The sequence below is a fragment of the Pagrus pagrus genome (genome assembly GCF_965226575.1).
Source record: "Pagrus pagrus genome assembly, contig: HAP1_SCAFFOLD_85, whole genome shotgun sequence".
NCBI classification, from domain to species: Eukaryota; Metazoa; Chordata; class Actinopteri; order Spariformes; family Sparidae; genus Pagrus; species Pagrus pagrus.
In genome coordinates this window covers 178,329-200,989 of record NW_028175378.1, presented here as the reverse complement: position 1 = coordinate 200,989, position 22,661 = coordinate 178,329, and the positions used below count along the sequence as shown (strand labels likewise).

Below are 22,661 nucleotides of genomic sequence, written 5' to 3'. Positions count from 1 at the left end.
CAGATGAGAGGAGTAATTAATGCAAGAGCAGAACCTCAATGGAATGTAGAGGCGATGGACATGTGTTCCTACAACAGGGCATTCCTTTCCTTTAACAAAAAGGGTTCTCAACTGTCTCATCTTGTTCTTCTTTCTGCAGACCGCATGCCACTCTGTTGACTGATGAACCTTCTTTATAAAGAATAAAATCCTTAAAAGACAACTGGTATTTCTTACAAGTTTGTTTCAGATATCTCACAAATTAGACAAATTTCCACAACAAACCCAACAGAGGATGTTCTTCCTGCGGCAGCTGAAGAAGTTCAACCTGCCAAAGACGATGATGGTGCACTTCTACACTGCCATCATCGAGTCCATCCTCACCTCCTCCATCACCATCTGGTACGCTGCTGCCACTGCTAAGGACAAGAGCAGACTACAGTGTATCGTACGTTCTGTCGAGAAGGTGATTGGCTGCAACCTTCCATCCCTTCAAGACCTGCACAGCTCCAGGGCTCTGAGGCGTTCAGGTAGGACTGTGGCTGACCCCTCCCATCCCGGTCACAGACTATTTGACACTCTACCCTCTGGCAGGAGGCTGCGGTCCATCAGGACCAAAACCACATGAACAGTTTTTTCCCCTCTGCAGTTGGGATCCTCAACAAGTCCCGGGTCCCCCACCCCCACTGACACTGACTCTTTCACTCCTGCACTCAAACCCACCTCTGCCCTTGAATCTTTGCATTACATTAATGCAGAATTTCTACATCCTGTATTTTTAATATCTTCTATATTTTATCTTCCGTCTTTATTTATCAGCCATCCCACACTTTTTGCCTCTGTGTGTTGATAGCGTTTATATTGTTTATATTGTATATATTGTATATGTTATAGTCACTGTTTGTTTGTTTATTGTTTATTGTCTTCAATGCATGCACCTTATTCACCAAGAAAAATTCCTTGTCTGTGTAAAATCCCTCTTGGCAATAAATCTGTTTCTGATTCTGATTATTATGAATGCAGAATTGACTTCAACATAACACTGTAATGTATCTTATATTAGCGACAGGGGGTTGTAACTGCATGTGTTGGCATGTGTTGAAAGGCGTGCAAGATTACAAATTGTTATGTGTATGTGGATGGATTAGTATTTTGCACTGCATTGCTTTAGGCTCAAGTTCACATAGAATTGTTACGTTTATGAAATAAGAAAAAGTTTGGGAAATACTTCATACTTCAAGTCTCATGTGCTGATCAGAGTTGTGATTAAAAATAAGGGCGGGCCCCAGATGATTTCCAAATACAAATAGGGTCGCGTCATTCTTAAAGTAGGGAATGACTTACACTCCCATTAAGTGTAATTGTTGTTTTTGTACACTTTTGTGCAGTTATGGTTACACATACCCTTTTTCCACCCTCCCAATGTTGTATTTCGTTTGTTATTCATTTGACATAAAAGAAAAAAACACACAGTAAATCATGCAGTGAAAAGCTGACAGCCCTATGCCAAACACATACTTTATATGACTTGTTAATATGGATTCAAATGGGCAAGCTGAATCATCAAGATACACATTTTGTAAACAACCCTAACCTGAAGCTGCACTTGTACTACTGGGATTGCTTTGAGTGTTGCTGTATATAATCTGAAACCATAGACAGCTGTTCTTGATCACGGAGACAAAGATCACAAACAACAAAGCATCAGTGTACTGTCAGTCCAATGGCCATTGTTCTCGAACATTTTTCAAAACAATTGAAGCACCCAGCCTTTACACCCACTGACTCATCCTCAGCATTTTTTTAATGTACCACTAATTTAATTTTTTTTTATGTAAAGTATACACTTACTTACTGGACAACAGATTATGAGGTGCACTCTCCACAGTAAACCTCACCCCAATAGACCTGAAAAATTGCTTCTTTTTTTCTTTAATGCCACCTAAAGATGTGCACTGAGCTCAAAACTCATATCTGCATATTTTGTTGTAGCCACACAGATATTGGCCGCGTTTCCCAGATACCATAATTCTTAAGGACTTAAGAAGGCTTGTAAATGACCTTTAATATGAGCATAGTATTTCTATAAATGTGTTTTTATGTTTACTTATTAACATTCTTTAAAGCCAGGCTTTTATTTTTTATATATTAAGCAGACGTTACATTCAGTGCTTTTATTTTGAAAGCGTCTCGCCGAGACCTCGTACACATCCGGTGCTTCGGACTTTACCTGCAGTAGGAAAAGTGTGTCTGCAAGGCTAAGAGTTTGTCTTCAATGCTAAAGTGTGCCTAACTCACATGAAACGCCCTAGCACCTGGCTAATAAGGGGCACAAGGTTTGTTTTGTTACCTTTTCATGCCATATTTATGTCCGGCTCGAGTTTGGTTGCCGTGGATATTTTCATGTATAGAACGTGTTGTGGTTAACGGTAGCTACTATTAGCAACGGCCAAGCTGACGTGTCGGTCTGTATTGGAAATAAGATGAAGCTATAAGCTAACTCGTAGGTTGTTTTATTAATGCAACAGGATGTATTTTGTCTGTTTTATGTGAGGTCTGCTAAGGTTAAAAACTGTTTATTGAGTTAAAAACGAACGGTTAAAAATGCTAATTTCATGTTAAATATTGTTTTATATTTCACTCTATGGGAGGTTGTCCTTCAGTTAAAATGTGACTTTTCCTTCATGATTGTAACATCAATCGTAGCAGTTAAAATATATATTTAAATTCATGGAGTAAAACCTGTGCGTCTACAATGAGTTTATTAAAATAGATAAAAGGAGAGTCAACTTACATGATTGTTTATGGGATAAAAGCAGTTAAAAGTAATTTCATTTAAAGGTAACTGTATTTTATTTTCTTCTTTCATAGCTCTTACGGTGTGTTTACATTGAATACGGTCCAAGGAGTAAATCATTGTGAACCATCAGTTTGAGAGTTCGACCATCATTTAGCCGGGGATGCTACAAGGCTCTTAAGAAGGGTTCGGCTAAGAAGGAGCGCTAATATACGGGTGTTTCCCAGACGCGTTCTGAACTGCCTTCTTAGGAGAACCTTAAGATCAAGCAAAAGAAGCTCTGTCCACCGCAGTGGTGCTGAAACTGAATCAATCGATGCCAGGCAAATTGATCACCCACCTCTTTATCAGCACAAAAGTCACACACAGCGCCCCGTGGTCCCCCCACACAGTGCAATTAGGCTACGCATGTATCGTGTGTGTGTGTGGGGGGGGGTGTGTGGGTGCGGGTGTGTGTGTGTGCCAACAGGTGTATCCAAGTAGTAATCAAGCCCATTAGCGCATATATACCCCCGTGGATATAGCCACACACATGTGAGAATGGAAGAAACTGGCAGCAAAAGAAACAAGCGGGCACCGTCGTTTACCGCGGAGGAGATGGGCGTCTTAGTGGACGAGGTCTGGCAGCACCGTGATGTTTTATTCGGGGGAACAAGGGGCAAAAAAAACATCACAGTGAAGAACAGTGTTTGGCAGGCCATAGCCGAAAAGATCTCCCCCTCCAGCCCATGTGGCCTGCGTGAAAGTCCTCTCCATCATCGAGAAGACGGCCTCTGAATGCATTAGTGGGGGCATCGATGTTCAGGGGGACGAGGGGCTCTCAGAAAGTAAGGATGAAGAGGAGCCATCCGGGAGCGGAGCAGGGGTGTGCCCGCCCCCAGGAGAGGACGACCCCCCACAACCGTGCCCTGTCCCTGCGCGCCAACCAGCAGGGCCTGCTGTCTGCATGCGGGGAGGCTTAACAGGGCAGCCCACAATAACGACCTGCGCCTGCAGCGAGATGCTGGTGGTGCTGCGGAGGACAGAGGGCCGACTCGAACGACAAACTGCCCTGCAGGAAGAGATGGTCCGGATAAAGCAGGAGAGGTTGGAGCTGCACCGGAGACAGCTGGCGCTTGCCGAGGCGCAGTTCAACCGTCCCTCCATCTCGGTTCCAATCATCCTTCCCCAGGATTCAGGTACGGGGCATTTCTATTTTGTATCTGCATTATGCAATGTATCCCGTTCAATTTTACTAATCAATCTCCCTTCATTGCAGGTGATGCAGACGCCCAGTAAAGACAGTGCGGAGCCATAATGCTATCCGCAGCTCGAACATCTGCATCCCAGCTGACTTTGCTATCATTAGTAAGAGGATTTAGTAAATCTAATGCTGGGATTCAAAGGAAAATATCTGTGAATGAATGTTTAATTTTCATAGTTTTGGGGGACCATTTCGATAAATTATGATAGTCTAAATAATATAATATAATATAATATAATATAATATAATATAATAGTAGTGACCAAAATAAATTTTGAAATTAGCGCTAGCTAAAAGTAAGTAAAGATATTTTACTGATACTTTTCTAAGTTTGATATATTCCAGGTATGTTGTGCCGTTCTCACTACCAGTGAGTCAAATACAGCAGCCTGGTCAGTTGTCCTATGCTTCTGAGTACGACACTGTAGTTACCCCTCTATCCCATTGTACAGTGATTCCCAAAGTGTGGGCAGCAGCAGGCTGTGGCCCCTGGTGGGCTGTGAAGGTAATTCACAATAAATAAATATGGTTTAAAAAACATAAACACACACAATAAAACTAAAATCACAGGATCGTGACAAGAAATTTCATTAACAGTCTGATGATTGCCTTAATAGATGTGTTCAAAATACACAAATCACAATTTCCCTCAAGATAGAGTAGAGCATGGACGTCGGAACTATTTTTTGAGAGGGGGGGCGGGATTTTTGTTGGGAGGGGCGGGGGAAGCACGCACACTTATCAATGATTAAGGATTTGATTTGAAGTTATTTATAATAGCATGCAGTTATAAGAGAACTAGATGGATGAACACGGCTTCTTTATTGTTAAGAAAATGAAACTTTGATAACTAAATCATAAGGTCACTGTGAGCGTTCATAACGGTCAAATGTGTTAGTCTCTCCTGCGTCATGGTGTTGCGCAGCCAGGTTTTCAGCTTGCACAAGGCTGAGAAAGGGCGCTTGGATGCCGCGACAGATATTGGCAGGGCCAGACACAACATCCTGGATGGTGCTAACTTCTTGTCCCCCTAACCCTAACCCATTAACTTGGCCTCCAGCACCACCGTCAGGAATCTGGGAGTTATCTTTGATCAAGATATGTCCTTCAACTCCCACATAAAACAAATTTCAAGGTCTGCATTTTTTCATCTACGTAACATTGCAAAAATCAGGCCCATCCTGTCTCAAAAAGACGCAGAAAAGCTAGTCCATGCATTTGTTACTTCCAGACTGGACTATTGTAATTCTCTATTATCAGGCTGCCCTAACAAGTCTCTAAAGAGTCTCCAGCTGGTCCAGAATGCTGCAGCACGTGTACTGACAGGAACTAAGAAAAGAGATCATATTACTCCTGTACTGGCCTCTCTGCACTGGCTCCCTGTAAAATCAAGAATAGAGTTTAAAATCCTTCTCCTCACTTACAAAGCTGTTAATGGTCAGGCACCATCATATCTCCAGGAGCTCATATTACCCTATCACCCAACTAGAGCATTACGCTCCCAGAACGCAGGATTACTTGTAGTTCCTAAAGTCTCCAAAAGTAGAATGGGAGCCAGAGCCTTCAGTTATCAAGCTCCTCTTCTGTGGAACCATCTTCCTGTTTTGGTCCGTGAGGCGGACACCCTCTCTACCTTTAAGAGTAGACTTAAGACCTTCCTCTTCGATAGAGCTTATAGTTAGGGCTGGTCCAGGACAGGCCCAGGCCTGTCCTGGACGAGCTCTTAGTTATGCTGCTATAGGCCTAGTCCGGGGGACAATGACACACTGAGCTTCTCTCTCCTCCCCTCTCCTCTCCTCTCCATCTGTATACATTATGCCTGTATACATGCCCCATCTCTGCATGTCACTGACTTACTTCTTCCCCGGAGTCCTTGTGCTTTCTAGTCCTACAGGCTCCCTTGGATCCTGGCCGCGCCCGGGTCGTGGATCGTGGATGCGCCCACTGCTATGGCCCTGCCTGATCGTGGATGCGCCCACTGCTATGGCCCTGCCTGATCGTGGATGCACCTACTGCCATGACCCTGCCTGACACCCACCACTACTGTCGCTAATATTAGTCACATCTCTGTTACATACGTTCCACTACTATTATCGTACTGCATTGCTACATACCATCCTTGCCATTGATCACTACTACTGTTATCACTAGTAATCACATTTCCATGTGCATTTCATCATTATTGCTGTAATACATCTTTGTGTACTTTCACTCCTGTCAACCATCGCTTATAATTGAATACATTGTGATCTCGTTGATCTGCTCTGTACATGCGACATCTATTGCACGTCTGTCCGTCCTGGGAGAGGGATCCCTCCTCTGTGGCTCTCCCTGAGGTTTCTTCCGCATTTTTTTTCCCTGTTAAAAGGGCCTTTTTTTTTTGGGGCAAGTTTTTCCTCACTCGAATCGAGGGTCGAAGGACAGAGGGTGTCGTCTCTGTACAGATTGTAAAGCCCTCTGAGGCAAACTGTGATTTGTGAATTTGGGCTATACAAATAAAATTTGATTTGATTTGATTTGATTTGATTTGATTAAATCAGACAAATTGAGTTTAAATTCAGGTTCTTTATTTTTTTAAAGCGTAATGCAGTGTGTAGGGAGGCTGATGGGGTGCGGGGGGGCAGATGGGAGGGGGTGCGGCCACACCCCCCGCACCCCTAGTTCTGACGTCTAGGCAGTAGAGGACACCGTCTGTCCGTAGACCCTCGATTTGGATAAGGAAAAACTCCCAGCTTTGAATTTACAACTGACAACTTAAGAGCTATTTGAGAAGGTGGTTACATGCTAAAGTTGATACACAAACAATTACCTTACCAACATACAGTAGGCTAGCAAGGGATATTGAGCGGTAGGATAGCAGATAGGGATGCTGATTATTAATCACTGTTCGAAACACCGTTAAGAATTTTTTGTTGTATTTAGTTTATTTTTCATGTAACTTGGTGTATACCTTGTCTGTTCCTTTAACTCATAATGTAGCCTTATGTTGGGACCCACAGATGAAGTCATTCATTGTGGATTTCAAAATGGACTCTGAACTGAACTCAGTGTCCCAGAATTCCCCATTCTTCACACCTAGGTGCAATATTTAGCTTTGAGCTACTATTGGTCAGGGTGACAAACCCCCCTCTGATCAGAGAGTCAAAACTCCAGCGCGTTCCTTTGTTCTCTCTCTTCTCCTCAAGCCTCTCCACTCCTTTGACTTCTTATCCTCAAGGGCTCCTCTCCATCTCCCCCCCACCGGGCTGCCTGCCCTCAAGATCTCTTCTTCCGGGATTAACAGCTGCGGAGAGCTGCAAGCTTCATTTGCAGCAGGCCCAAAGAACTTCTCCTCACTGCAGCGGCACGAGGTCCTGCCAGTATTCCTGATCAGTTAGCACCAGCAGCTGCGACACAAAGCTTGCCAGCTAACTTCACAATCTGAGGAACACCAAGCAGGTTAGCACTGAGCTGCTATCCTCGCAAAGGACAGGAGAGAACCGTTTCCTCCTCTGCTGACTTTCATCGGTCCTTGCACAGCAAGAACAGCATTCATTGGAATCCCAACGTTCTCCTGCAACCACCAACACCTTTTCTTTAAAGACTGGTAACGTTGAACTGGGCTTAGATAGCATAGCATAGCACGGCTAAGCACAGGACTTTAAACTCTGGTTGATGTAATGCATGTGTGTTCAATTTATGTGTGTCCACTGTTTGAGTGTTATTGTAATCTCAGGTCAGGTTATTGGTAGTTTGCTTTCCTAGACGGCTAATTCTACATTAGTCGAATGATGCTTCACACAGACTCAGGGTCTTTGCATGCAACTAACCATCTTCTATAACCTGGCATCCCGTCACACACACACACACACACACACATTCCTTGAGCCTGGAGCATATCACACCCACATGTGATATCAGTGACCACCATTGTTTCTTTGTTCTGCCAGACACACACTCACACACACACACACACAAACCTGTATATAGTACATGGAAGTTAGTGTGTTTCATCTTTGTAAATGAAAGACTTTTGAACCCACATGTTGTCTATTTAATATTGTACAAGAGTGATTGTTGCCAACCTCTACTTTGTCAAGAGCTCCAAAATCCGTCAACCATTACTAGCTGTTATGGTAATTGGTTGTAGTTATTAAGTTAATTATTAATCAGAGTTACAAACAGTTTAGTACCTTTTCTGAGACTGATTTGGTGAATTGGCTATATTTTCCCTTCTTCAAGGGTGGTGCCCTGAGGTGATCTAATGTAAATTGGATCTTATTAGTAATCATAATTTATAATTATCCCTGATAATCATTAATTATTATTGATAGCCAAATTTAACCCAAAACTCCCTATTACTGTTGCATGAAGCACTACATTATGGTGCCTCGTGTGTTGTGAGCACAACACTTATGAACATTGTTTTATGGAAAACACTTTAAACATATTTCATATATTATTAATGATTAATTGATAATCAGCAAAGTATCAATTAAAGAAATTGTTTAAAATGTACATCCCTAGTAGCAGATACTACGAGCAGTGTTACTTTTAAAGCCCCACTCCAATATCCAGTGTTACTTCATTATTAACAGTTTTGTTGTAACATTCTTTTCTAACAGACTATGAGCGTTTCTCAGTACCAAGAATGCAAAGAACAGACTTGTGTTCTTGAGGAGAATGTTCTTGCTAGTCGTTCTCCGAAGAATGAACTCCGGAGATCACAAGAATACAGAATGCTCCGTTTTCAGTTTTGAGACGATGAGTTCTTGTGGTGCCAAATGCAGCCTGCACTGATTAAACAGCTGGGCGTTATCATCCAAAACAAGTGCTCTCTCTCTCCTGTGTATGTGACATGTAAATAAATAAATAAATAAATACACACGTACATAAAGCAGCAACAACCTTCATTCGTTGTACATAAGTATGTTATTTATTTATTTATTTTTTTAAGTGCTTCTAAATCTCACGAGCCAACAGCGGGGAAAAAACCCCGCGAAAAGGCTGTTGTTTGTAGATGATCGCCATTGTGGATTTGTGGATTGTTTAGTTAGTAGAGTATTACCGCCGTTAAATATGGACCGGCAAGTGTTGCTAGCTGTCGCGGTCGATATTCTTTACCGGGATGCTGAGGAGGAAGCTGCCGAGCTGAGGGGGCATCTTCAGCGGAGGAGAGCCAGGATGAGGAGGAGGAGTCTGGAGAGACGTCGCGCTATCCTAGCCTTTGCTGGATTTGTAAGTTATCTTTTCTTCGGGAGCACTTGGTTTTCCATTCATATTAAAGTTAACAAAACAAATATGGTACGGTTTAGAAGTATTATTATAAATATTAATGTTTGAAATTAACAGGGTCCGCCCCAAACTGTTTAGTAATAGTAACGCTATAGACCCACCCCTTTCATTCATCAATTTCCTACTACTCATTCCTACAATTTGACATCTGACATTTGATATGTGATACCTAGCACCACCTACTGGTGAAATCATGGGGGGACCCAACAATTACAGGTGAAATAGAGGAGCATATTAAGTTGTATAATTTCTTTATTTCTGATATCTGATACAAGTCTGATAAGTCTTGTGTAATGAATCAAGTGAAGCTCATTTGTATAGAACACAAAACATACATTAAGTTTCGTGAGAGCTGAGAAAAGAACTATAAATACATTTTTACAGCATGTGTTTAAATTCATCAGTCTAGTCAAATATTCATAGTTAATAGTTAAAAGCAAGTAATAAATAAATAAATAAATACTTTCAAATATTATTTCATAAAGTAATAAATAAATTCAAATATTATTTCATAGTTTTACTAACTACAGGATCATTCTCCTCGAATGTATGCACAAGTTAACAACACTGTGCCCATCCTCTGCACCTTCTTCTCTGAGGAGGCTGACCTCAAACCAGCCTTCAGGCTGTCAAGGGAGACCATCAATCTGTTGGTCCAGATGTTGCCCCGGCTAAAGCCACATGGCTGGAGCCACGAAATTGAGGTGGCTGTCTCTCTGTACTGGCTGGCACGTGGCACTTCCTACAGGGTCACGGCAGACATATTTGCCATACCGAGAGCCACAGTTGCCAGGGTCGTCCACACTTCAGTGGAGGCCATGATGGGCATCCTCCACAAGGCTATCCATTTCCCCAAGCCTGAGGAGATGGAGGAGGTGGGAGCAGGTTTTGCTCGGCTAGCTGGGCATGAGGCTTTCCGGCGTGCAGTTGGAGCCGTAGATGGATGCCACATCCGGCTTGTCCCACCTGCGGAGCAGAAGAAGAACTATATAAACCGCAAACTCTTCCCCTCTGTGGTTCTCCAAGGTGTTTGTGATAGCAGAGGTGCATTTTTGGATGTTTACATCGGCAACACGGGGTCAGTCCACGATGCCCTTGTCCTCCGGAGGTCTCCTATGTACAAAGAGTCCCTCTACCCACCAGCTGGCTTCTTCCTCCTGGGAGACGGGGGGTACCCTTGCCTGCAGCATCCGGTGGCCCTCATGACTCCCTACCGTCAACCTGTAGCAGGTAAGAGAATAAATTATTTATTACAGTTGTTACTTTGAATTTGAATTCCTGGATGTATTCTACATTACCTGTATTTTAATCAACAGGCCAAGTTGAGGCCCGTTTCAACAGGCATCACGCCAAGGCCCGCAACATTATTGAGCGCACCTTCGGGTTACTCAAAACCCGCTGGAGAGCCATCTTCCTCCGGGCTTTGGAGATCCGGGCTCTGTTCGCCCCCAAGGTTGTTGGAGCATGCTGCATCCTCCACAACCTTTGCCTGTTAGCTGGTGACATCCAGGAAGAGGAGGAGGCAGAGGAGGATGAATGACTGGGAGGATGAGGAAGCTGGGGGGAATGCTGCCCAAGGTCAGGAGCTGTCGGGAGTCAGAATTGAGAGGCAGAATTGCTGCCGAAGTGTCTGCCCCTCAAGAGCTCCCGGCATTTCTGAGGGAGCATGATTACTAAAGAAAAACCCCAAATTCATAATCAGTTCAATAATTATTTGTAATGTTAATTAATGTTAATTGTAAATATTGTTTTGTTGATTAATTAAACATAATGGTTAATTGTAAATATTGTTTTGTTGATTAATTAAAAATGATTGTATAGTTTATCTCAATTAAAAATGATTATATTATGTGTGGTTAGAAAAAAACACCTGTAAGTAAAGTCAACCTCCCAATCAGATTTCAGTTTCAGAAGCATTCTTTGTTGTGACCACCATTACAAGCCTTGGTGCCTCGATTTGTCTAGGAAGACGTTTTACCTCTCATCCAAGAGGCTTCATCAGTTCATGTTCGCTGACCAGGCTGAGACTGGTCCAAGGTCTGAGGACCAGTCTCAGCCTGGTCAGATGCGAACATGAACTGGCATATAACTGACAAAGAAACCTATAAAGCACAGGAGGTTAGCACCCTGGTATAACTCGGATACCCGCAAATTGAAGCAAACATCACGGAAATTTGAAAGGAAATGGCGTTCCACTAATTTGGAAGAATCCCGCTTAGCCTGGAAAGATAGCCTTAAAATATATAGGAAGGCCCTCCGCAATGCCAGAGCAAGCTATTACTCGTCATTAATAGAGGAAAACAAAAACAACACCAGGTTTCTTTTCAGCACTGTAGCCAGGCTGACAGAAAGTCACAGCTCTACTGAACCATGTATTCTTACAACGCTCAGTAATAATGACTTCATGAGCTTCTTTAATGATAAAATTTTAACTATTGGAGACAAAATCCATCATCGCTTGCCCTCATCTGGCACTATTGTATCTTTAAACACAGGAACCTCAGAAACAGTTGTAAATTCTGACTTATATTTAGACTGCTTCTCTCCCATTGACCTCCACCAACTAACTTCGATGGTTTCTTCATCTAGACCAACAACTTGTCTCCTAGACCCCATCCCAACTAGGTTGCTGAAAGAAACTTTACCTTTAATAAGCTCATCTCTACTAGAAATGATCAACGTGTCTCTATTAACAGGATACGTACCACAGTCCTTTAAACTAGCTGTAATTAGACCGCTCCTTAAAAAGCCTAATCTTGATCCAGAAGCTTTAGCCAACTATAGACCTATATCCAACCTCCCTTTCCTCTCCAAGATCCTTGAGAAAGCAGTCGCCAACCAGCTATGTGACTTTCTTCATAACAATAGTTTATGAGGATTTTCAATCAGGTTTTAGAGCTAATCATAGCACAGAGACGGCACTGGTGAAAGTTACAAATGACCTCCTAATCGCTTCTGACAAAGGACTTGTCTCTGTCCTGGTCTTACTAGATCTTAGTGCTGCATTTGATACCATTGATCATCACATTCTACTACAGAGACTGGAACACTTAATTGGCATTAAAGGACCCGCATTAAACTGGTTTAAGTCCTATTTATCGGATCGATTTCAGTTTGTACATGTTAATGATGAGTCATCCCTGTATACCAAGGTTAGTCATGGTGTTCCTCAAGGCTCCGTGCTCGGACCCATACTATTCACCTTATATATGCTCCCTCTAGGAAATATAATTCGGAAACACTCCATAAACTTTCATTGTTACGCAGATGATACCCAGTTATACCTATCAATAAAGCCAGATGAAACTAATCAGCTTACTAAACTCCATGCATGTCTCAAGGACATTAAGACCTGGATGACCTGCAATTTTCTGCTGTTAAATTCAGATAAAACCGAAGTTATAGTACTTGGTCCTAAACACCTTAGAGATGCATTATCTAATGATATAGCTAGTTTGGATGGCATTAACTTGGCCTCCAGCACCACCGTCAGGAATCTGGGAGTTATCTTTGATCAAGATATGTCCTTCAACTCCCACATAAAACAAATTTCATCTACGTAACATTGCAAAAATCAGGCCCATCCTGTCTCAAAAAGACGCAGAAAAGCTAGTCCATGCATTTGTTACTTCCAGGCTGGACTATTGTAATTCTCTATTATCAGGCTGCCCTAACAAGTCTCTAAAGAGTCTCCAGCTGGTCCAGAATGCTGCAGCACGTGTACTGACAGGAACTAAGAAAAGAGATCATATTACTCCTGTATTGGCCTCTCTGCACTGGCTCCCTGTAAAATCAAGAATAGAGTTTAAAATCCTTCTCCTCACTTACAAAGCTGTTAATGGTCAGGCACCATCATATCTCCAGGAGCTCATACTACCCTATCACCCAACTAGAGCACTACGCTCCCAGAACACAGGATTACTTGTAGTTCCTAAAGTCTCCAAAAGCAGAATGGGAGCCAGAGCCTTCAGTTATCAAGCTCCTCTTCTGTGGAACCATCTTCCTGTTTTGGTCAGACACCCTCTCTACCTTTAAGAGTAGACTTAAGACCTTCCTTTTCGATAGAGCTTATAGTTAGGGCTGGCCCAGGCCTGTCTTGGACCAGCTCTTAGTTATGCTGCTATAGGCCTAGTCTGGGGGACAAATGACACACTGAGCTTCTCTCTCCTCCTCTCCTCTCCATCTGTATACATTATGCCTGTATACATGCCCCATCTCTGCATGTCACTGACTTCACTTCTTCCCCGGAGTCCTTGTGTTTTCTAGTCCTACAGGCTCCCATGGATCCTGGCCGCACCTGGGTCGTGGATCGTGGATGCGCCTACTGCTATGGCCCTGCCTGATCATGGATGCGCCTACTGCCATGACCCTGCCTGACACCCACCACTACTGTTGCTAATATTAGTCATATCTCTGTTACATACGTTCCACTACTATTATTGTAATGCATTACTACATACTATCCTTACCGTTAACCACTACTACTGTTATCACTAGTAATCACATTTCCATGTGCATTTCATTGTTGTTGCTGTGATGCCTCTTTATGTGCTTTCATTCCTGTCAACCATCCATTATAATTGTATACATTGTGATCTCGTTGATCTGCTCTGTACATGCGACATCTATTGCACGTCTGTCCGTCCTGGGAGAGGGATCCCTCCTCTGTGGCTCTTCCTGAGGTTTCTTCCGCATTTTTTTTTTCCCTGTTAAAAGGGCTTTTTTTGGGGGCAAGTTTTTCCTCACTCGAATCGAGGGTCGAAGGACAGAGGGTGTCGTCTCTGTACAGATTGTAAAGCCCTCTGAGGCAAACTGTGATTTGTGAATTTGGGCTATACAAATAAAATTTGATTTGATTTGATTTGACAGATAACCAAGTCCAGTTGCGTTTCGAATTTCTTTGAGACCACTTCATTCACAACTCAATACTCACACTATTTAATTGACAGAATAACAATAAAACAACAACAAAGAACTACATTTAAAAATTACCTACAACTACTACGTATATACACTATTTACATTTTCTCCACAAGCCTCTCAAAGAGAGACAAATACTTGTCAGCTCTCTGACTTGCTGCCCTCTCCCTCTCTTCTTCCCTCGCCTCTGCCCTCTTCTCCCTCTCTTCCTCTTTTTCTGCCTGCTCTCTCAGAAAGTCCATCAGCTGCCCACTGGCCCTGGCCCTCTTGGGACCTGGTGGCTTTTCCCCTTCTCTGGGAGGGGCAGAGGACGGGAGGGTGACAACACCACCTGTAGCGGGGGTCAGATTGGCCACAACTACCAGGGGCGGACTAATGGAGTGCTGCCCCTGGAGTGCGGCATCCATCTGACCATACCATGGCCAGGTGGCAGCTGTCACCCCTCCTGCCTCCACCCCTTTCCCCGTTGGTGGGTCCCTAAGCTCCTAAAAAAATAAAAATTCACTGAATGAATGTTGCCATGTCCAACTTGTTTACTGAAAAGTAGATAGAATGGTGGTACCTTGTACTTTTCTTTCAGGTTATTCCACTTCTTTTGCGCCTGTTTGGGGGTGACAGGCACAGCACTGTCTCTCACAAAGACTCTGGATAAAGCACACACATTCACACAAAAAAGGACAACTTAAATCTATTATTACACATTGAGAACACGTTAACAAAGATATTACAGTGACTAACACACAAGCTGACAGAGACTACTGAATGTGATGTAGTTAGGATGATTGCACTTACATGCATGCAAGGAAGAGAATAGAGAATCACTATTCTCTTCCTTGCATGCATGTTAGTGCAATCATATTATATAGTGAATGTCTGTGTAAATACAAATACTTCATCAATAGTTATATTGATAATATATAGTTAATATTGTTAGTACAAACTAGTATATCACTTAGGTTGATAACTACACCTGTACTATTGCTGTTGCCCTTCACTTGTACTTTGTGGCACTTTAAGTCATTTTTGTTCACCAGGTTACAATTCACACTACTTATTTGATTTGTAGTATTATAAACATTTAGTTTAGCTTTATACTATATTTTTCTTTTATTCATTTAGGTTGCATCAAACTATTTTAAGAGGCTGTGAAGTCTGGCACAAACAAACACACCACCGGACCACTGCTCCTCGTATAAAAACACATAAAAAGCTTACTCACTCCCATCCGGTTTTAGACGAATTCCTCCATCTGGTGAAGAGGGCTTCGTTAGCGGCTCTCCATTTTATGAGAGCCGCGGTTTCGTCAGTTGTCCCTTGATTGAAGTTAAAACAATACAAAAATCAACCAAAATACAGGTCGTTAAACATTTGGCTAGGCTAAGTATAATCTCTTGAACTGACGTTAGTTTACATTATAATTACTCGGATATTAATTTGACGGAATGGCAGCTGTACGAATATGAATTGAAACCGGGGAGAACGGAAGAGCCTGATCCGGGGCCGGGGAGCGACTGAGCAGGAGAGGGAGACCAAAAAAAAGACATAACATACACACACATGCGGGGCCGTAACACCATGTACACTTATTTACGTTTGAAGGCACGGACCACAGCACCAAGCACGCAGCACGAAATACACAGACCACAGTACGAGTGGACAGACCACAGAACGAGAGCACAGTATACAGTACACAGCATACACACACAGACCACAGTGTACCGTGTAGATAGTTAGTTTATTTCGAACATGTAAAAACCAAAATTATCATGTACAAAGTAAACATAAACTGAAAACTATAAATTCTGTTTATATATCCGAAAAGGAATGGGAGGAAGGATAAACTTATTTTATTCCACCCCCTTTTAATAAATAATACCACTGAAATACTTAAAAACAATATACCCCTATTGATTATCAAACACCTGCCTCATTTCTGTACCTTGTAAAAATCATGTCCTTATTTTTTTTAAAAAACTGGTTTATGTTTGGACATTCCCTGAGCGTCCCCTCCAGACTGTTCCATACCGTTCTAGTTTCTTGAATAATATATCATGGTTTATTGTGTCAAAAGCTTTTTTTTTTTAGGTTTATGAATATCTCAACTGTATACTCTTTTTGGTCTATTGAATTTGTTAGTTCCTCAACTGAATCGATTAATGCCAGTGATGTTGCTCTGTTCGATCTAAATCCATATTGACTTTTAGTGAGTAATTTGTGTTATTTATGAAACTGTCCAGTCGGTTATTGAAATGTTTTTCTAGAATTTAAGAGAATCTATAGTAATGACACAGGTCTGTAGTTTGTGAATTGGTGTTTGTTCCCAGTTTTGTACAGAGGTATGATCTTTGCTATTGTCATTTTGTCTGGAAATGTCTGGATCTGGGATTTCAGAATCAGAATCAGAATCAGAATTCCTTTATTTGTCCCGCAAATGGGGACATTTCTTTGTCACAGCAGCCAAAGGACAGTATCACACTTAAACAGTAATAAAAGTAAAAAATAAACAATAAGACATAAGAAATAGAATTTAACTGGTATATACATAATATCTACAATATGAAATTGGTATTTACAATATGACATAGTATTTATTATTTATAATATGGACAGTGTAAGTTTAAACAGTTGGTATTTTTATTTACAAACAATAAATAATAAATATGGATATTAAAAATTGTCCAATTTGTGCAAACCAGAAAGTGTGTGGATATGTGCAGAGTTTTTTATTGTACAGTGCACAGTGAGGTCTACTGGGAGCAGTGCTGGTTGTAGACTCTGACAGCAGCAGGAAGGAAGGACCTGCGATACCTCTCCTTCACACACTTGGGGTGTATCAGCCTGTCACTGAAGGAGCTGACCAGTGCTGTGATAGTGGCCTGTAGGGGGTGGGACTCCTTCACCAGCAGCGATGATAGCTTGGCCATCATCCTGCTGTCTCTCACCACCTGCACTGGGTCAAGATTTGTTCTGCTAGGTCAGGTCCAACACTAACAAAAAATGTATTAAAGCTGTTAACTACTTCATTCATATCGTACTTTTCAGTGTTATTGATAATAAAATACTTAGGATAACTTAATTGTTTAGAGCTATTTTTTATTACAGTCTTCAGTATGTTCCATATACCTTTAATGTTATTCTTATCATCTAATAGTTTGTATACTATTCTTTCCGAGCTATTCTTATAAAAAATATAAAAACAAGTTAACTAATATTATATTTTTTTTCTGCCTCCTTGATTCTCTGTCTCATACTTTCTCTGTACAGTGTATTTCTCTTTTTGCAGGCATTCTGCAAACCCTTTGTGATCCAAGGATGATCAGCATATTTTAGTTTCCTATTAATTTTTATCATAGTGTTTTAAATATTTTTAAGAATTCATCATATGCACTATTTATATTATTGCTATTGTATACAATATCCCAGTTTTGCACCATTAGGTCATTTTTGAATGCTGTTATCGATACTTCTGTTCTCATTCTCCTGTACACAGTTTTATTGTCAAGTCAAGTCACAAGACAAGTCACAATTTATTTATAAAGCACATTTAAAACAACCTCAGTTGACCAAAGTGCTGTACAATTGCAAAAGCACAACAAAGTTAATCACAAACACTACAACAAATAATTAAAACAACACAAGGGATAGTAGTCAATTTAAAACAAATTTAGATTAAAAAGAGAATAAAAAAGGAGTAAAAAAGAGAGAGAGAGGGAAAGAAAAAGAGAGAGCCAAGATTGCTTGCTTAGCTGGGAGTGAACGCCAAGGAGAAAAGATACGTTTTTAGGAGTGTTTTAAAATGTTCAACAGACTGTGCAGCTCTAACATGGAGAGGTAGGCTGTTCCACAGCTTAGGAGCCGCGACTGAGAAGGCTCTGTCTCCACGAGTGGAGAGTCTGGACCTGGGTACTGCCAGGAGCACCTAAGTGCCCTAGCAGTGGTGTGCAACTGTAAAAGCTCAGATAAATAAGGTGGTGCCAGACCATTCATACATTTAAAAGCAATTAATAAAATTTTAAACTGAATCCTAAAATTAATAGGCAGCCAGTGCAAAGATGCAAGGACAGGAGTAATGCGCTCGCGTTTTTTCCTTCCAGTCAGCAGGCGGGCAGCCGCATTTTGAACAACCTGCAAGCGGCGCAGTGCTTTCTGGTCAAGGCCAACAAACAAGGAATTACAATAATCTAAACGTGATGTAATAAAGGTGTGAATTAATCTCTCAAATACATTTTTTGGGAGATAAACATTTGCTTTTGCCAACAGCCTTAGTTGGAAGAAGCTTGTTTTGACTATGGAGGATATCTGCTTGCCTAAAGTCACTCTCTAAAATAACACCAAGGTTCCTTGCAAAAGAATGACAGTAAAACTTAAGGGAGCCAATGGCGCCGTTACATCCATCAAGCAGATTTTGTTGACCAAATAAAATGATTTCAGTTTTGTTTTTGTTTAAAGACAGAAAATTAACTTCCATCCAAGTTTGGATATCTTTAAGGCAGTCTAGTAGAGTCTGAACAGAGGCTCGCCCATTTATCTTTAGGGGTAAATAGATTTGTACATCATTGGCAAAACAATGAAAAGAGATGTTGTAATTTCTAAATATGGATCCCAGAGGCAACATATATATCGAGAAAAGGAGTGGGTCCAAAACAGAACCTTGGGGCACTCCACAACTTAGAGGGGAAGTGGCTGAAAAATGCTGGCCAAGCAGAACAGAGAAGTTCCGGTCTGAGAGGTAGGACTGAAACCACTTAAAAACAGTGCCCCTAATGCCCACACAGGTGTTCAAACGTGACAGAAGAATTTTATGATCCACTGTGTCAAAGGCAGCTGTCAGATCTAAAAGGACCAGGACAGCAGAGTTACCAGTCAGCTGTCAAAAGAAGGTCATTAAACATTTTTAAAAGCGCTGTTTCTGTGCTGTGGCGTGACAAACCCAGACTGGAACTTCTCTGAGATACCATTTTGATCAATAAAAGACTGAAGCTGTTCATATACCACCTTCTCCAAGACCTTAGAAAGAAAAGGAAGCTTGGAGATGGGCCCTAAAGTTTGATAAAACTGTTTGGTCAAGGTTATGCTTTTTGATGAGGGGCTGGACCACAGCATGTTTTAAAGCAGCTGGAACACAGCCGGTCATCAAAGATAAATTCATCAGGTCCATAACACGAGGGCCAATGATATGGAAAACCTCCTTAAAAAGGCGGGGGGGGGGGGGGGTGCTGTCAAGAGGACAATAGGAAGGCCTGAGGTGCTGTACAATATCAGTTAAAGATGGGAGGGAGACTTGCTCAAAATTCTCAAAGACAGCAGGGCATATAGGAGGGACAGCAGGATCTGATGCAGACGGCAAAAGAGAGGACCTAATAACAGAAATTTTATCAATAAAGAAATTCAAGAAATCTTCACACAGTTTGGATGAAGGAATAATAGCACTGTGATCACAGGGGTTCAAAATATTATTCAAAGTACTAAAGAGAAACTGAGGCTTATGGTTGTGTAGGGAAACATGCCTAATGCTCTCATGTGGACCTTTGACCTGCTGAGGCCCTGTTGTTTTTTTCATTATTAACACTTTCCATCTGTGTGAGGACGTTATCAGGATGGAGACGCCGGGATGTCTCCCCGTGTCATCTCTTAGGAGGGAGAACAACACTCTCTCGTCATAAAACCACCAGAGGGAATCAGTTTGAATTAATTTACGATGGTAACCCCCTGTACGAACTATTTTTGACCTAACAAACAGGAACATTCCTTTCACACAGGTCAAACGAAGGAAACATATGAAGTACTTCTCCTTTAAAATCTCAACCAAAGGAACCGGGATTGTTTGTGATAAAATTGTTTGTGATATAATGTCTTTATAATTGTAATTAGGTAACACGTCTGATGGACCGATCGTGCTATCTGTCCCTCAAACGTGTTCTTCTTCTCCCTACTTTCCAATACACACACTAGAGAAAAGGACGGTGGAAAACCCCCCCTTTCTCTACCTCCTCTCTTTGAAGAGATTAACGACACATCTGGTTCAGTGTTATCTGGTACATTCCAAACAAATGGTCAGAGTTTCCTCTAGACTTCAGAAGCATTTCTAATTAACAATTAAATCAGAGTCTCACCTGTTTAATTCTTACAATTTGAAATCCAGTAAAATAAGCTCATCAAACTGAACCAATTCCTAAGTTTCTGGGATGAACATGGACTGAGATCCTGCTTAATGCTCACTGGTGTCTGGTGTTTGGTGGAGTCACAGTGCCATCTAGTGGTAAGTTATGGTTAACTGGATTAGACTGTCGGAGATCTTTTTAGTTTTCTAACGTGTTTATAAACTACAATTTAAAAGTCTGTAAAATGTTTTTCTTCACAAGCCTTAAGCTAACACTAGAAGGAACATGTATAAGCGACCAGTTTCGTCAGTCCTACGTTGTCTTCAAGTGTATTCTTATGTTCTGATCCAGTGTTGATTTCATTTAAGTGTTCAATGATTTTAATCAGATCATAATGTCTTATTGTTTCACAAAAGTCCATCTACTTTTGCCATGGTAAAGTTCTGAGAAAGGCTAAGCGCGATTTCGAAGCGTTAACTTGATAGTTGGAATTAATCAAGTTTAAAGGTGTGGAATTAAAACATTCACACTAGGAGTGTGGTCGGTACGCCCCTTTCGCTCCGCCTGTTGTCGGGACTACTAAAACCAAGAGACAGAGCTCCCTCGTTCTCTTTCTCTTCTTTGCTAAATTTTTCAACACTTTACTTTGCTTCTTTTTGTAACAAGCTCCTAGGTATAAAAATCTCCGTACAATCGACCACGTGCGATAATCTTTAAGAGCTTTTATTTTTGTTAGACGTTAATAGAAGTAAGTTCCGTCCTTATTATTTTTGTTAAGTATCACTATTTTATTCAGTGGAACAGAATTCAGTTTAATTATTCTTGTACTGAGAAACAACTGAGGAAACGCCAGGCCAGCGTCATCCTTTCGTTATCCTCGTCAGGAAAGTTAAATATCAGTTGAATTAGAGTTAAAAGTCACCACTCAGAGTGTGAAGATAAACAACAGTCTTTTTTTTAAGACTAAAACGCCAAGCAAAACGCGCAGTGTCACTGCCTGTTTCAAGGACTTTGTGCCAAGCTGAAGTTACGCTGCCCTCTACGCTCACGAGCGGTACCATCCCGCTGGGCAGCGAACCGGACCATCCTCTGCTGAGCGCTGGACCAGCTGATCTCTCTCCGACACCTGGACGAGAGAGAGTCGCCTGCTGTGAGGTCGAACCGGACCATCCTCTGCTGAGCGCTGGACCAGCTGATCTCTCTCTCCGACACCTGGACGAGAGAGAGTCGCCTGCTGTGAGGTCGAACCGGACCATCCTCTGCTGAGCGCTGGATCAGCTGATCTCTCTCCGACACCTGGACGAGAGAGAGCCGCCTGCTGTGAAGTCGGATCGACCGCATCTTCTCTCTTTCTTCGGGACCCGCAGCTACCGCGAGCCAGCAATCCCTCAGACGAAATCCGGCAGAAAGATCGAAGCGAAAGGCTTCTCCACTCTTCAGACAAAGTAGGCTAAGCATCTTGCACACGTTTCACTAAACGTTCATGAGTTGGTGTTCTTTTAATTCCTAATTCATAATTATCTTTTCACAAGACAAGTCCGGTTAGGGTCTCGTTAGTATCAAAATTACTCTCGTAACATTTGAATGCTGCCCAGACTCACGACTTTACCATCGCTCATCCACCTTAAATAATCCTGTCACTTTAACCATATAGTCTTCACATTTCTGTTTGTTTTATTGTTGTCTGAATCATCGTTTCATTTATTCACCTTGATTTATTTAGTAAATAAACATATTTAACCGTACGTCGTTGTCTGTGCTTACTTGCTTTGATGTGGAGAATCGAGGAAACTGTATAAAGAAGTCACTAATTCAGCTATGAGACTAACTAAATTGATTTAAATTGATACAAGTTAACCTTGTTTAGTCGGATTTGATTAATTACCTCCGGATTATTCAAATAGACAAAACATCGGAGGTGGTGCCCCATTAACGAGTGTTTTATTAATCTTCAGTGATTAATACATTGCCTTTAATACAGTGTATCTCCTACAGTTGTTAGCTGACACAAGATTGGATAGAAACTGACTTTTAGCAAATTGACAGCATTTTGATATTTGATCAGACACTCATTTAAGATTTCTATGGAAACTTGTAGATGATCTTTTTTCCACTTTCTCTCAGCAGGTCTGCATGTGCGTCTTAACGTGCGAGTGGTGTCATTAAGCCAAGGCTCTCCTACTCGCTTAGAGCGTTTGCACCTAAAGGGAGCCACACGGAGCACCGTGGCGCACAATTTAACCGGGGGATGAGGCAGTGTGATATTGAATAAAACAGCAAAGTGGTCAGAGATGTGTGTGTCAACAATCTCAATGACATTTAACTCCAGACCGAATGACAATATGAG

General features: G+C 41.7%; 1 protein-coding gene across 9 annotated transcripts; it reads left to right on the top strand.

The window, feature by feature from the left end:
- Positions 1 to 2,049: 2,049 nt before the first annotated feature.
- Positions 2,050 to 10,982, top strand: LOC311253954 (putative nuclease HARBI1). Of its 9 annotated transcripts, none has more exons than XM_084384398.1 (5): positions 2,050 to 2,315; positions 3,742 to 3,954; positions 4,035 to 4,123; positions 9,824 to 10,523; positions 10,610 to 10,982. In XM_084384398.1, exons 3-5 carry the CDS (start codon positions 4,073 to 4,075, stop codon positions 10,831 to 10,833), a joined length of 975 nt encoding a protein of 324 aa, XP_084240524.1. In that variant the 5' UTR covers positions 2,050 to 2,315; positions 3,742 to 3,954; positions 4,035 to 4,072; the 3' UTR covers positions 10,834 to 10,982. The 9 variants fall into 9 exon arrangements, 5 of the variants coding, with proteins under 5 accessions (XP_084240524.1, XP_084240521.1, XP_084240523.1 ...); XM_084384395.1 differs by having other exon boundaries at positions 2,088 to 2,315; positions 2,851 to 3,954; XR_014622090.1 differs by lacking the exons at positions 9,824 to 10,523; positions 10,610 to 10,982 and adding exons at positions 5,890 to 7,098; positions 7,205 to 8,040 and having other exon boundaries at positions 2,096 to 2,315; positions 2,851 to 3,954.
- Positions 10,983 to 22,661: the final 11,679 nt, after the last annotated feature.